This window comes from Melanostigma gelatinosum, assembly GCF_949748355.1.
Source record: "Melanostigma gelatinosum genome assembly, chromosome: 19".
Taxonomy (NCBI): Eukaryota; Metazoa; Chordata; class Actinopteri; order Perciformes; family Zoarcidae; genus Melanostigma; species Melanostigma gelatinosum.
The window spans coordinates 15,284,944-15,298,559 of NC_136652.1; the positions used below are offsets into that span (position 1 = coordinate 15,284,944).

The window sequence follows — 13,616 nt, forward strand, 5'->3', positions numbered from 1 at the left end:
TAAAAGATACACCGCATGTAGCCTTGTTACTGCACGGAATTAGTTTTAGAGTCTCTCTCTTCTTCCCTCTCCTGCAGCCCGTGGAGGTTCCCACCATGTTGTCCGGGCTGAGGCAGCAGAGGATGCTGATGGTGCAGACCATTTCCCAGTACAAGTTTGTCTACCAGGTCCTCATTCAGTTCCTCAAGAACTCCCGCCTCATCTGAGCCCGGCGCGCTGACCGTCGCAGAATGGCACCAGACAACGACAATGGTACTTCAAATTAGCACGAGGACTGTGCAACAGAAGCAGGTAACTGATGTCTGGAAGCAGATGCAGAGATTCACGTCGAGTTTTCTATGTGGCAGTTTATGGAACTTCTGATGGATTTTCATACAACCTCACCTCAAAGGAGGAAAGGATTTGTGTAGGCCTGTACAAAAATTGACGACCATTTCTCCTAATATTTGTAAGCAGTTATTTCACCCCCCCACATGGATTTCATTTTTTCGACGTGGTCCTTCTGTTGGAAAATGCATGTATGTGCATTTTCCTCATACAAGTGTTCATTTGTGTTTCATTTTCATTTGGGATAGATTGCCTGCCTGCTACACTTCTCAGCAGTATTAATACTATTTTCTATACTCTGAAAGAGTTTGCCAAACAAAAGTATTCTTTAAATCACTGTTCTAAAAATGTTGCTTTTATTTCTAACAGAGTATTGATTAATACAGCAAATATTTACTTGCAACATTGTAACAAATGTGTTTATTTATTTCTGTCAAGATTGTGGTCACCTTTGCCATTGAACGGAGCATTGACAAGCATGTTGATCCTTGCCCCGTCAACTTTCATCTTTCATTTTTGAACTTGTCTTCATTTTCGGAAAAAAAGCCTTCTTTGTCAACGTCAATGGGGTCGCTCCCAATTTCCTTGATTCATTTCTATTGAGATCCTCCTCCACATGCAAACACACATGAACAAGCACACACAAAGCTCATTTTAATACTGCAGCTCCTTATGATCAAATGTGTCTTTTCACACTTCTGACCTAAAAGCATTTCAAAAGTCTAAAAAGTGTTCATTCAACGAGCTGGATCATTTATAAATGTATCATTTCACAGCTCGTAGTCATTAGAGAAATGGGTCTTGATACACTGAATGATTGTGCCTTATTGAAACATGAAACCAGGAGAAGCTTTTCCCTCGAAAGATTAAATCTTTAAATTGGTATTTCATAGTTTGTGTTTTCTTATAAGAACAACTAAAACATTTCATATCATTTACCTAACTCTCGGTTAAGGATTTGAACAGTAGGAGAATACTGATTTTTTTAAAGAATAGTGTAAAAGTGACACAAATGTGCATCCTTTAGTATCTGATCCAAGCCCAATACGTTAATATGTTGCCATGTTCCTTGATCCCATTCATAAAAATTACACTCAAGCATTACACACGAGAATTTGCTTTTACATGTTACCTTAAATATTATTTTTTTTATTTTTCTGAATCGTGATGCAAAGTGTCCAAAGTGACTTTGTACATAATGGGCATGTGAAAAAAACGATTTCTACAAATGTTTTATATAGTTTCTTTTCTTGACTTGGTACCCTAAAAATACCGCAACATAATAAACTATGCATGCATTTTTATATTTTAATGTATATATTCTCAAATAAGTAAAAGCTTTATGCTCTCTTGACATATAAGTGTTTTGTTGCACTTCTGTTCTCTTCGTGACGGTATTTCCTCACACGGCATTCCACTGTTTGTTTATATTTAATTTTTCCCCTTCATTTTCTCTTTTGGCAAAACTCCCAAATAACTTTCAAAGTTTGTGTACATATGTTTTGTATATGCGTTTTCAGTGCATCAAGCCTTTTGTTTTTCTGTCCCCAGACATGTATGAAGCTGTCGTACTTGCTCATTATGCAATAAAGCCTTATTTTCTTTAACACCGTGGACACAAATTCATTTATTTTGGATTTATTGTAATAATTTCCATTTCTTGGTAATGATGTGCGTATGTTGGAGAGGGTTTCTCTCGCAGTGCTGGAGACATGTATTGGTGCAGAGCACTGTGTTTGCATGAGCACTGTGTGAGTACCAGCCCTCCATTGTGATTGGGGTACATTCCACAGCTTTAATAGGACCCTTGTGGTGAGGCAGCTGTCCTGATTGGCTGACAGGGATTTTGTTGCCCCCTTACACACACACACACATGTCAACAACTCCACTCTGATGGATGACAGGGTCCAGCTGACGTGTCAGTCACAAGCCACAACAAGCATGAAATCATTAACACTTTGGGATAATCTTATGCTCAACCTCAGTCAACAATTGTGTTCACAATGTCAGATTTTCACATTAAATGCATGCTCGGCACAAACATATCTTGCGTTCAACAAACGAATAAATTCTTAGATACACAACACTGATATAAAGAGTACAACATCTGAAAATCCCAAAAAGATTTGAATGCATTCAACTTTGCATAAAAACATGAATGCTCTCTATCTTTGCTTCAGTACCAAAAAGAATAGAAAGTGCTTCCAGTTCTGTAAAGCTCCTAATCAAAGGAGTGTTTGCAGTCCCTCGGGGGCCAGCCACGCCACATCATTTCTTTACTTTCTGCTCATTTTTGTGCCATCTCTTTGCGCAACTCTGTCAAGTAGAAGTGATCCTTCCCATGAGCCACCTCCATGATGGCCATTGCCTGTACACACACAAACAAACATAGATTAAACGCATTATACAGCATGCAAGTATGTACGTGATTTCTAGCGCTGGGTATATCGAACCTCACTCCCTTTTTGGTACCAACTGAAACTGTGTCTCGTAGCAATGCGTGATGAAAACTGCCAAGTTGGCATTTAAATGCTCAATAATCGTTGCTTGTTCCTTGATAGACAGTTTCCGAATTAAATTTCACACCAAATTCTATTTCGGTGAAGTTATTGAATGGCTGCTTGAGAAGACGGTTTCTTTGGTTTTGTCAAAGGTAAGTAAGGTATTTGAAAAGCTTTTAGTATCTGAACCAAAACTAATGTCGTGACATTTGAAGTGATTCCCTAGTATTTGCTTTTATTCACTTGGTATAAAGTTCCTTGCAGCTGTTGTATTGGAGAATAAAAGTCTGATGTGAAAGGTCAGCAGTGCATGTTACCTTCTTGAGAGCGCTGACGCCCACTGAGTGCCTCTCTAGGCCCATGTACAGTCGGCCCAACTTCAGATACATGGAGGACACATTCAAAGAGTAGGGGGGATACAACTTGCTGCATTGGAAAGAGAGCGTACATGCTGATTAGACTTAAATCATTGCTTTTAACGAGCAAAGATGATGGCATGAACATTTACTCTGTTTTTCAAAGGAAATGTTCTTTCAGAAATGGATGGACGTGAACGAGACAGATTAAAAAGATGTCAAATTGAACAAACGGAGGCAAAGACATCCTGACATTTAGTTCCTATGGGTTAATCTCTAAAAAAAAAAAAACACTGAGACCTACAATTCCCACAATGCAATCTACGAGCATCTGTTGCTTAGTCACCTGTAGTGTTTGATGATGTTCTCGCCGTACCGGAGAGCTCCGTATGGGTCTTGCATGTAGAGACAGACCCCCATGGCCTGGTACATCACGTGGAGCATGTAGACGTTGGCGTCATCAAAGACGGCTCCCATCTCCTCCAGGCTCTGTTCGCATATCTCCAGCAACTCACTAGGGGGTGCCACAGAGTCAAGGACTGTCAAAACAAGCTGAGCTTTTACTGAAACATGGAAGGGCCTCTGATCCTATAATCAGATGTTTTAGGGTCTTGGCAGAATAATAACGTCCGCTTAAGAACGCTTCACCAGCACTAAACCTACCTGCAGGTCTCCCTGCATTCAATTCAAAGTGCAGATCTCGTGTTGTACAACACAAGAGACGGTGTTACTTCGTGAGAGGATATTCTTTATGTGTTTGAGAGCCCGGAACTCTCTGATGGTTTTCCTGGCGTACCGCACCATGTTGCTGACGACCTCTGGCTCTATGGGGTCACTCCGCTTCCGGACTTTCAACTTGTCCTTGTCCTAGAGGTGAAGACACGGACACGGATGCGATGACAGTCAACCAAACTATGAAGTTTTGTTTCTAACTGTTACACATGAATTATAATACCAGTTCTATGATTGTATGATTTTCTTTTTTTCCCACTCGGCACTTCTTACCTTGGACTTGGTTTTACAGTCCTGGCAGTCACAGGTGAAGTAATAGGACTCTCTCAGCCTGTTGTTGCGGTCGTCTGCTGGATAGAGGAGGTCTATGTAGCTGATGAGCACCTAGAGGTGGAAATAACACACAGCACACCAGAATCCTAAATACTGGTAACGAACACTGTCATTACTTGACTTTCTTTTTTTTTTATGTCTCAATTTGCTGCCAGATAGATTTTAAACAGCAGGTCAGAAGATCAGTCTGAAAACAACCCCACTGGCCTCTTGAATCAGCTGTCTCTCCCCCCCCCCCCACACACACACACACACTCTTCTTCTACAGCGTTGCCTTGTCACACTGACAAGTAAACTGTCATTGCCCGCGTACTTCACACCGGCAGTGATGCTCATGCCAGAGCCTTCCCACTCCTGTCTTCGCCTTTCAATCTCCGTCTCCGAGTCTTTTCCATTTTAAGATGCTATCTCATCCATAATATGTTTTACTCCAAAGCCACCTGTGTTGAAAAAAAAGACTGTAACCACAAACCCATCAGGCTTGTTTGAAGATCTAACGGAATAATTTGACATTTTGAGAAATATGATCATTTGCTTTTTTGTTGAGTGAAAGGAGACGATTGATATCACTCTCATGTCTGTACGGTTAATACAAAGCTAACCACAGCAGGCTTTTACATTTTATTCACACAAAGACTGGAAACAGGGAACAGCTAACCTGACTCTGTCCAAAGGAACTGGAACAACCTGATCCCCACAGTGTTTCGGTTGCCTTGCAACCTTATACCGATGACAAGACTCCAGGAAGTTACTGTGTCCAGCAAATAACCCCAAAATATTGTCAAAACAAGTGATTTTTTTCACATTTGCGAGCTGAAGCTCCCTGTTTCTAGTCTCTATGCTAAGCTAAGTTAATCGTGGAGAGTGGTATCTTTCTAATTCTTCCATCATGAAAGTGAAAAGGCACATTGGCAAAATGTTGAATTATTCCTTTAAACTCAAGGAGGCAAAAAAACAATCCGAAAACAACGCCTGACTTACACGTCATTCAAATTTGATCAATCCCTGTATATCACTGTAAGATTACCAGGAAGTATCGTATCATTTTAACAGAACACACATACTGTTCTAGTTTAAATGTCATTTTGTGATTCTTCTTTGTCTCTATTCGGTGCGCACTGAACCACCGCATTTGAATTGAATGGAGCTCACAGACGTTTCACACACACACTCGTAAAAACAGCTCCCTTCTCAACCCAACCCCCTCTAATCTGCAGCTGTCCCCTTTCCTCACTTCATCTCCAGGCTTCATGTTCTTCACCGCCCGAACCTCCGCCGACGTCCCGTTGTATGTGACGATGACGCTGGGAAGACAGCTGTGGTTTATCAGTGCCACACTGTGAAAAGACGGACAGAAAGAAACAGATGAGACGAACAACCAAGCTCTCGACTTTCTTCCAATGGAAGAAGACGAAGAAGAAGCAGAGAGAAAAGTGCCAACTTATCTACAGCGGTCATGAGGGTCCCTTAAATATATTAGTGACGTTCCTATTATCTGGGTGTAAACTTAAAAATTCACCCTGACACAGCCTTTTTTTTTTTTTAACTTAACAGCCTCAGCCACAGCAGGGCGACGATTTTACCACCACACGAATGGAATAACATGGCTGTCCCTCTGCAGTATGTTTTTTAAGTCCAAATTAAATGAACCAATGTCCCAAAATATAATGAGGGAACTAACACATGTCCAAAGAAGCCACTGAGAGAAAAGAGACATTGAGAAACACAAAATAAGCTGTGCAGGGAGGGAGAGAATGCCCTGATATGTACTGTGCCTGTACAGAATGAAAATGTGCTCATATGCATGTGAGTTTTCCTTCTTACTCTGGGTAGAGTGCAGTACCCATGTGGGACAGTTCATCGTCCTCTACAGTGAAACCATTACAGGCAACCTGTTGAATAAATGACACAGGAAAGAGAAAGAAAACAAGAAAAAAAAAAAAGACAAAGAGTAAGAATCTACAGATGTTTTCATTGGCAGGCATTTACATGCGTGTGTGTGTGGTACCTGGGAGAAGAGTGTGAGAAGGTCTTTATGGCCGGGAAGCTCCAAATGTTTGGAGAAAAAACGATGCAGTCCGGCAACATCTGCCTCGTTCAGCTCTCTTTTCTCATTATCTACGTCTTCCACGTCTGTCACAGGAGGAGGGATAGATATTTTGATTGATCAAATGTGTGTTTTTTAAAACTTGTATTAACCAAGCGTAGTATGCATGATTTCCTTTATTGTATGAAATACTAGTTTGGGTAATTTGTAGGAAATCTTATCTGCACAAAACAATTGACCATGTCTAGAGTCTTGCTGCTTTTCAAAGCTACCTCTGAGCAAAACCTGCACAGTTTGTCTTCAAATGTTTATGATTTACCATCTCTCACAATCAATCTCTTGGCATTGTGACATTGTGACTGGCTGTTACGCATTACGCTGTGAACCTGTTTCATATCTGGTGTTGAAGTGATATGAGCAACAGCCAGTCGGAGATTCGGGTGTGTTATACTAGTTGCTGCTAAAATAGCCTCTAGCCTCAAGCAGAGATGAAGAGCGGTCTAAAGAGGTGTACATGTTTCCCCAAAGAGCAATTGAAGACAAATCACAAACGAAAATCATGCATGTGTGTAAAGGACGATTACTCACGTGATTGTATCTCCTCAATGAGCAAGATCTTCTCAGAAACACATCTTTCTTTCTGCGTTTTCTGTACAAAAGAGGCATGATTAACAGAGAAATGACCTCAATGAACCACAGTGCGTGCCAGAAAGAGAAAAAACGCGAAAATGATGTGTTGTCTTTTATTAACTGTCCAACCTTCTTGGCGAGGATCCGGGCCACCAGGCGAGATATCTCTGATGGGCACCACTTCTCCTTGAATGCATTCATGGCAGAGCACTCCAGCTTGTGCATGGCCCAGTCCGCTCTCTACACACAAACACACAAACACACGACCCGCTAGTTTAACGCCCATTCAATTGTGAACATCTATGGTAGAGCAAACTATTTTTATTTTTTATCATCTTCTCCATTCTCTCATTTAGTTTATCATCACTCATGGTTGTGACGTGCTCCTTATACACCAGAAAACTAAATAAAAAGATGAATGAAAAATGGGTAGAACTTATAAAACGGCAAAACAAGGTCCAATATCTTTCACATTACATGACGGAGTCTTTCTGTCCCTCCCCCAACTGTGTCCTACCTGGCATTCCACACTGCAGTAGGAGGCTTTCCTGCACTTCCCACATCTCGCCAACTTCTCTTTCCTATGTATGAAACAGAAAACAGGGTTTATTAGTTCATGGACAGTAAACAGCATGTGTATACACTTCCTTGTATAATTTACTTCAGACATCATAGCTCAGAGTATGTCGAACCTGCATACAAAGATGGATCTGCAGATATCAGACTTCAATGCTGTGAACGTATATCTGTATGTGAGTATATGTACTTGTATTTGAGTATCTCGCTGCTTGTGTAAATATCCTGCTCCATTGCTCTGAAAGAAGAAGCAGCAGTTGCTGCTGGCCAGTCGGAACTGCTGCAACGAAGCGCTTTCAAACATTCTGTGGTATTAATAGAGCTGACCTTATGACTGACCAGCTGTCTCTCGCCACCACATTGGAAAGTAAAGAAAAAGCCCAGCCATTTCATTTTGAGAGTGTCGGTAGGGGGCGGGCCAAGTCTAACAAGCTGCTTCGTGGTTGGTGGACACGATTGGCTGGGAGCAAACTACCTGATGTCAAGTGCGTGTCTACTCTACACGCAGTATCAACTGAAGTGAGCATGTATGAAAACATCATTGATTCCCTAACAATGTGTTGTATGTGACTGTATCTGCAGAGTTCTTCTAGGCTCGTGGCTCTTCACCTGATAGGGACAATAGAAAAATTGTCATTTTACAGAATCCAAACTGTGCACATAATTAGACTTCAGCAACTTCTCAGTTTTAAGTCCGACCATGAAAGCAACAGCATGGATTCAGAAAGGACAAATTATAGCAGCTTCAATGTAAATCATCCGCAATGGACCTTACAGAATATTCCCAAATCAAAAGACTGATTTCATACCTTTGCATACTGAATACTGATATGTTGATTTATCAACCGTTGAAGTTTGTTTCTCAACAATTAGACTGTATCCGAACACAGATTTCATGTCATTTGTATGACAAAGAGCATAATATGGTGCTCTGTGTGTGTGTGTGTGTGTGTGTGTGTGTGTGTGTGTGTGTGTGCGTGTGTGTGTGTTTGCTGGTCAATACGGTCAAAACAGAGGATATGGCTCGTGGGTCAATCGATTAGCGTCACGTGATGCCAGGTATCACCAACAGGGGTTGTGAGACAGGCAAATGAAACTATTTATGAACTATCAAGCAACGCTGAGAGAGAAAAGGAAACACGTTGTCACAGCACGCAGGGACACTTACCGTGTGAAGCAGAACTCACAGTAGAGGCCTCTCTCCTTCACTGACAGCACACAAGAATACGCCGGGCTGGAGAACAGCAGCTCTCCCACTTTAAAGGGTCTGGTCACGCGGAGACCTCGTCCTTTACCCGGACTGTCAAAGCGCTCGAGTCCCGCGATGCTGCCCATCACAGCGCCTTCTTCGCTCGTCTTCCTCCGCAGTGACTCTTCACTCACAAGGACCCGGGAGTTGTCCCGTTAAGGTGGATACCCTCTGATACGAAGTGTGCCCCTGTCTGCCGGAGCGCGCGCATGCGTCAGTGTTGGCGGAACCACACTTGGATTTCGCCGAAGTAGGATGAATGAAAAATTGCAACTTGCCGAGTGGTTCCTTGTTTTAGTATTGTTGTTTAATTAATTATTAAATCCAGTAAGGGAGAGAGGACAGGAAATGACATGCACCAAGAATCCCAGGTCATAATCCCACTGTGGATAAACCCTAAATCACCAAGTCAAACAAACCTATGTTCGCAAATAAACTGTGCACTTGCAGGCAAACCACCAGCCGTAATGATTTTCCCAATATTCGTTTTTTACACTCAGACATTAAACTTCCACCATAAACATCTGATGCCATGCCAAGCAATGTTTAGGCTGTTAAAAACAAAAACCAACATACATATAGCCTCCACAGTGTTGCAATTTAAGGTAAGGTCAGATAAGGCCACCTGGTGGTGAAGGCCAAGAAATACCTTTGCAGTTAATGCCTACTCTATTACCATTCTCTGTGTTGTGACAGCTGTGCGTTTGTAGACCAGCTCACTGAATAAAAGTTAAGTGTAACTGCAACAACACTGGCCTTGATTCCATTCTGCATCATATGTGGTACATCATGGTGAGATCTGGTCAGGTTAATAGAAAGAGCACTCAAGTTCCTGGTGTCCACGTTTGTCATATTGTGCCATCATGTGGGTGTTGATTGCAAGTGCACCCTCCAATGAACGAGAAGGCCATCCATGATGCATCACAGTCCACCACTCACTTTAGACACAGACAGATTATCCCACAACAGTAAGTGACTTCTAGTGGGACGACCTGCTTTACACAGAGGGAGCGCTCAGGTCAGGAGCTTGATCTTGAGGAATTTGAAATATTAAATAGAAGCAACTATGCAAACATGCTACATGCGTGTCTGCTCTCTCGCTTTCTCTCTCTCACACACACACACACACACACACACAAACCACAGTGAAGATTTGTCCATCATCTGTGTCTGAAGGCTTTATCCAACCTTGCCCCAGTTTCCCCCAATTCATTATAATTTCATTTTTTCCAGTCTTTCAATCTAAAGATTTGTTCCTCCTCATTTTTTAATAATGTGCAAGCAAGGGAGTCGTGTCCCTGGGAGATTATGTCGTCGTCTTTGGCGTCTCGTCTTGATTACATCAGAGAAACCTGATTTGATTTGGAGGAAACCCCCATGTTCCAGTACGCGACCTGTTAGACCTCCCCACTGCGCTGATTTCTTGCTTTGTCAGAGGGGATGATCTTGATGAATATGATCTGAAAAAGAGGGAGGGAGTGGGGGATTAGGTGACAGGATTATTATTTCCAATGATGAGAAATAATAAGAAACAATAAATCCTAAATAGATCTCAAGGAAACCCTGTTCGGGAAAATAAACGGAATAAGAGACAGAACAGACAACATACAGGACAGAGGTATGAAATAGATACAGTCGGCCTGACTTGAGAGACCAGAACTCAAATGAATGACATTTGTAATGATTCAGAAAAAGTTGTTTTAAACACGGTTATTACAAAACTTCATATCCAAGTCATTTGACACTCAAAGTTATGTTGTTCCAAAGTTTGACGTTATTTACAGACAGCAGTAGCACTGCAAAGATTAGTCGATTCATTGATTCATCTTTTTGACCAGTGCATTCAATATTTAAGCTATCTTTCAAGCAAAGCAGCTTCTGCAGCAGCAGCTTTTCCAAAGTGAGGATTAGCTGTGTTCCACCATTGCATATCACAATAAAGGGACTATGTTTGGATTTTAGATTTTATTTGAAGACATTCCTTCAGGCTATGGTAAACTGTGATTAGCATTTTTTTATTTTAATAAACCAAGCCAACAACAAATAAAAACAATGCAGACCACTCATCAAAAATATTTGCTAGTTGCAGTCTTAGAAGAGGGAATTGTGAATACCATTTTCCACTATTTCTATAGACCAAATTATTATTTTATTATTCGAGAAAATAATTAACAGATTCATCTAAATATTTTAGTAGCAGCCAGAAACAGGTGACTATGTCCAGGGTGATGCCAGAGATATAGAGGGACACCTTTTAAGTTTGAATATGCCTTGTGTGTGCTCTTATTAAGGAAGGTTTCTCTGTGAAAATGAATTACTCATCAATCATCAGCAAATTCAATTCCATGTGTGAAACATTGATGAAATGGTGTTTCCCTGTGTGATAGGTATGGGCCCCAGGTCCAAAACTTCAGTCCTTGTATCAAAAGCTCAAAACAATGAAGAACAGGTCTTCAACTCAGTGAATGATGCTGGAAATCAAAGCAGACGGAGGACCATCGTAAACAACAGGGGGCATCATACTTTACAGACTGGGCCATTCAATTATAGACAATAGAGTGTGGTCTTCCTGAGCTTTGTACTGATCAAGGTAGGCGGACTGGTTTATTGTTAAGTAAATCAGTGAAAACATGTAATGGTTTACCAGTATTATTCTCTGTATATGTATATATTATCAACAGGATATCCAAGGGAAGATAAACTGTGTTAAAAGGCTTATTGCAAATCTACACTTTTACTGTCTCATAATTTATCTGCACATTGCCGGAGCTCTCTTCCCCCTGCACCTCTTCAAGGATCAAACAACGTAAACACTCTTTTAAAAAAAAAATAGTTTACACCCTTAGAATACACTGTATAACTTATGGCATACTCTTGATGGATGCACGTTGTCACATTGGGAACCTCATAAAACAGCAGCTGCTAATGCCTCGATTGCCACGAGGTCGGGGACGGGGGCGGTGTGTGAAATCCAGAGCGGTTAAAGACCCTGTGCTACTTTCGGTCTTGCAGTAGTGGTGAACCAGGCCTTCTCACCTCATACCAATGACCCTGTCAGCACAGGCCATTCCCAGGCTGCTGTGCTAACTTGGGGTCATCAGCAGGGCACGGCTTGAGAGATGGACGGTGCTGTGTGCTTGCGTACAGTGGAGAGAGTGGGGACAGAGTAATTGATCATCCTGGGCTGTGTTTTGAGAGGGGGGGGGGGTTGCATGCCAAGACCCGATGTAATTGTGCCTTTATTCTCCTGAGCCGAGCCCAAGCAAGATACGATACATCTACATTCTTTCTGATGAACTCACCGACTGTCACAATGTCTGCAATCCCGCCTCGTCCCTTGTCAGTCAGTTAGGGAGCCAAGCTTTAAGCCTTAACCCTCCTGTCTCCACTCCTGGCTGGGGGGGGTGTGTGACGCCTGCCTGCTCGCCTGCCTGGCCGTCTTAGCCCGGTGGGCTTTGCAAGCGCGGAGCCTCATCTCCCACTGTTTATCCATGTGTCTTTGCTTTGGCGCAGGCCCTATGCTGCAGACCACTGTGGGCTGAGTGGGGTCCACTGCCCTGTGTCACCCACCTAAGCTCTGCTTTCACTGGAGGGCTTAGCGCCTCACCCCTCCGCCGCTTTATGAGCAGACAGCTGAGCTAATCTGTCTCCCTCTTGCTTACTCCTTGGGTCTTGCCTCATCTCTTTTTTTTTGGCTCATTTAGTCGTCTGTTTGTATCCTAGTTTGCTCTAATGCCGTCCAAACACTGACACTGCTGTTTCTGTTTCCACAGTACACAAACACACTATTTCTCTATTTTTGTGTCTCTATGCGCTTTTTACTGACTCAATAGGAAATTCAGAAAGATCATAAGAGCAGGGGAAATGACTTTGACTCTCTAAAAGAGTAACAAGGCACGGTGAACATTTCTGCTGAAGCAAAGTTTTGTATGCACCTGACGGGCTGACACCCTTGGTACACCTGAACTGATCTCAGAGCGGCTTCTATGACATTTGTCCAATATGTTGTAACCTGAATTCAGGGTCTTGTAATACCTTGATCTAAACAGAATATATGCTTCATTTACATAAGGTGCAACATTATTTAAGCAAAGATGGTCACGATTACTTTAGCATGTTAAATGTGAGCATTTGAGGGTTATCTTTGTCATATGTGATAGTAAACTGAAAATCTTGGTTTGGGAATGTTGGTCAAATTTGAAGAGGTCATCGAGACAAAACAAGATTAGTCAAATAATTGTCAGTGTTTCAGGTGTTCCACTGTGCTAGCTGCTTGTTCACTTTGTTTGTGTAGCTTAAGAGACTAAAGCTTAAGAGTTTTGCTTATATTAGTCAAACGAGCAATACTGCCATTGTTCTTTGGTCATTTCAAAGAAACAGTAAAACAACAATAATTGTATCCTGTCATGACTGCATTCTTTATTTATACCGATATGAATTGCTTTTACTGGGATATAATTCATCTGCTGTGAAATGACTATAAATAGACATATTGTTTCGCCTAAACGTTACGGTGACATCGCTAAAGTCTCTAACGTGAGACTTGAGTCATGACTTGTGAACATGTCTGGGTTACAGAGACTGACATCACTTCACTCTGCATTCTTTCCATCTTCCATTTTATCCTCCACCCTTCATCATCCCCTCTTTCTCCTCACACCATCTCTCCCTGTCCAAATACCCTCCCTCCGTTCTCCATCTTTCCCTCCTCCTCCTCCTCCTCCTCCTCCTCCTCCTCCTCCTCCTCCGTCTCTTCCCTGTCCTCTTCAGCCGTCCGGCTAAACTTAGAAGTGACAACAGTTGCAGGGTGACACCAAGGGCTAAATAAGACCAGAACAATAGCTTCGGGCCTCGTCTCCTCTTCT

The 13,616-nt window shown here is 42.0% G+C and overlaps 2 protein-coding genes across 4 annotated transcripts in view; one reads left to right on the forward strand and one right to left on the reverse strand.

Moving 5' to 3' along the window:
* The window catches only part of LOC306793740 (tyrosine-protein phosphatase non-receptor type 14-like), a 35,014-nt gene extending 33,080 nt beyond the window's left edge, over positions 1 to 1,934 (forward strand). For all 3 annotated transcript variants that reach the window (XM_079291489.1, XM_079291490.1, XM_079291491.1), the window contains one exon: positions 78 to 1,934. In XM_079291489.1, coding sequence (XP_079147615.1) covers positions 78 to 206 — 129 coding nt within the window. In that variant the 3' untranslated portion in view covers positions 207 to 1,934. The remainder of the gene's footprint in view (positions 1 to 77) is intronic.
* On the reverse strand, positions 748 to 8,935 carry LOC306793741 (N-lysine methyltransferase SMYD2-like). Its single transcript, XM_079291492.1, has 12 exons — positions 8,671 to 8,935; positions 7,444 to 7,507; positions 7,056 to 7,166; positions 6,885 to 6,945; positions 6,258 to 6,382; positions 6,074 to 6,141; positions 5,484 to 5,586; positions 4,190 to 4,300; positions 3,931 to 4,051; positions 3,531 to 3,705; positions 3,146 to 3,254; positions 748 to 2,695 (listed from the first exon to the last, which is right to left on the reverse strand). The coding sequence occupies exons 1-12, from the start codon at positions 8,835 to 8,837 to the stop codon at positions 2,615 to 2,617; spliced, it is 1,296 nt and encodes a 431-aa protein (XP_079147618.1). The 5' UTR covers positions 8,838 to 8,935; the 3' UTR covers positions 748 to 2,614.
* Between the last annotated feature and the right edge of the window lie 4,681 nt (positions 8,936 to 13,616).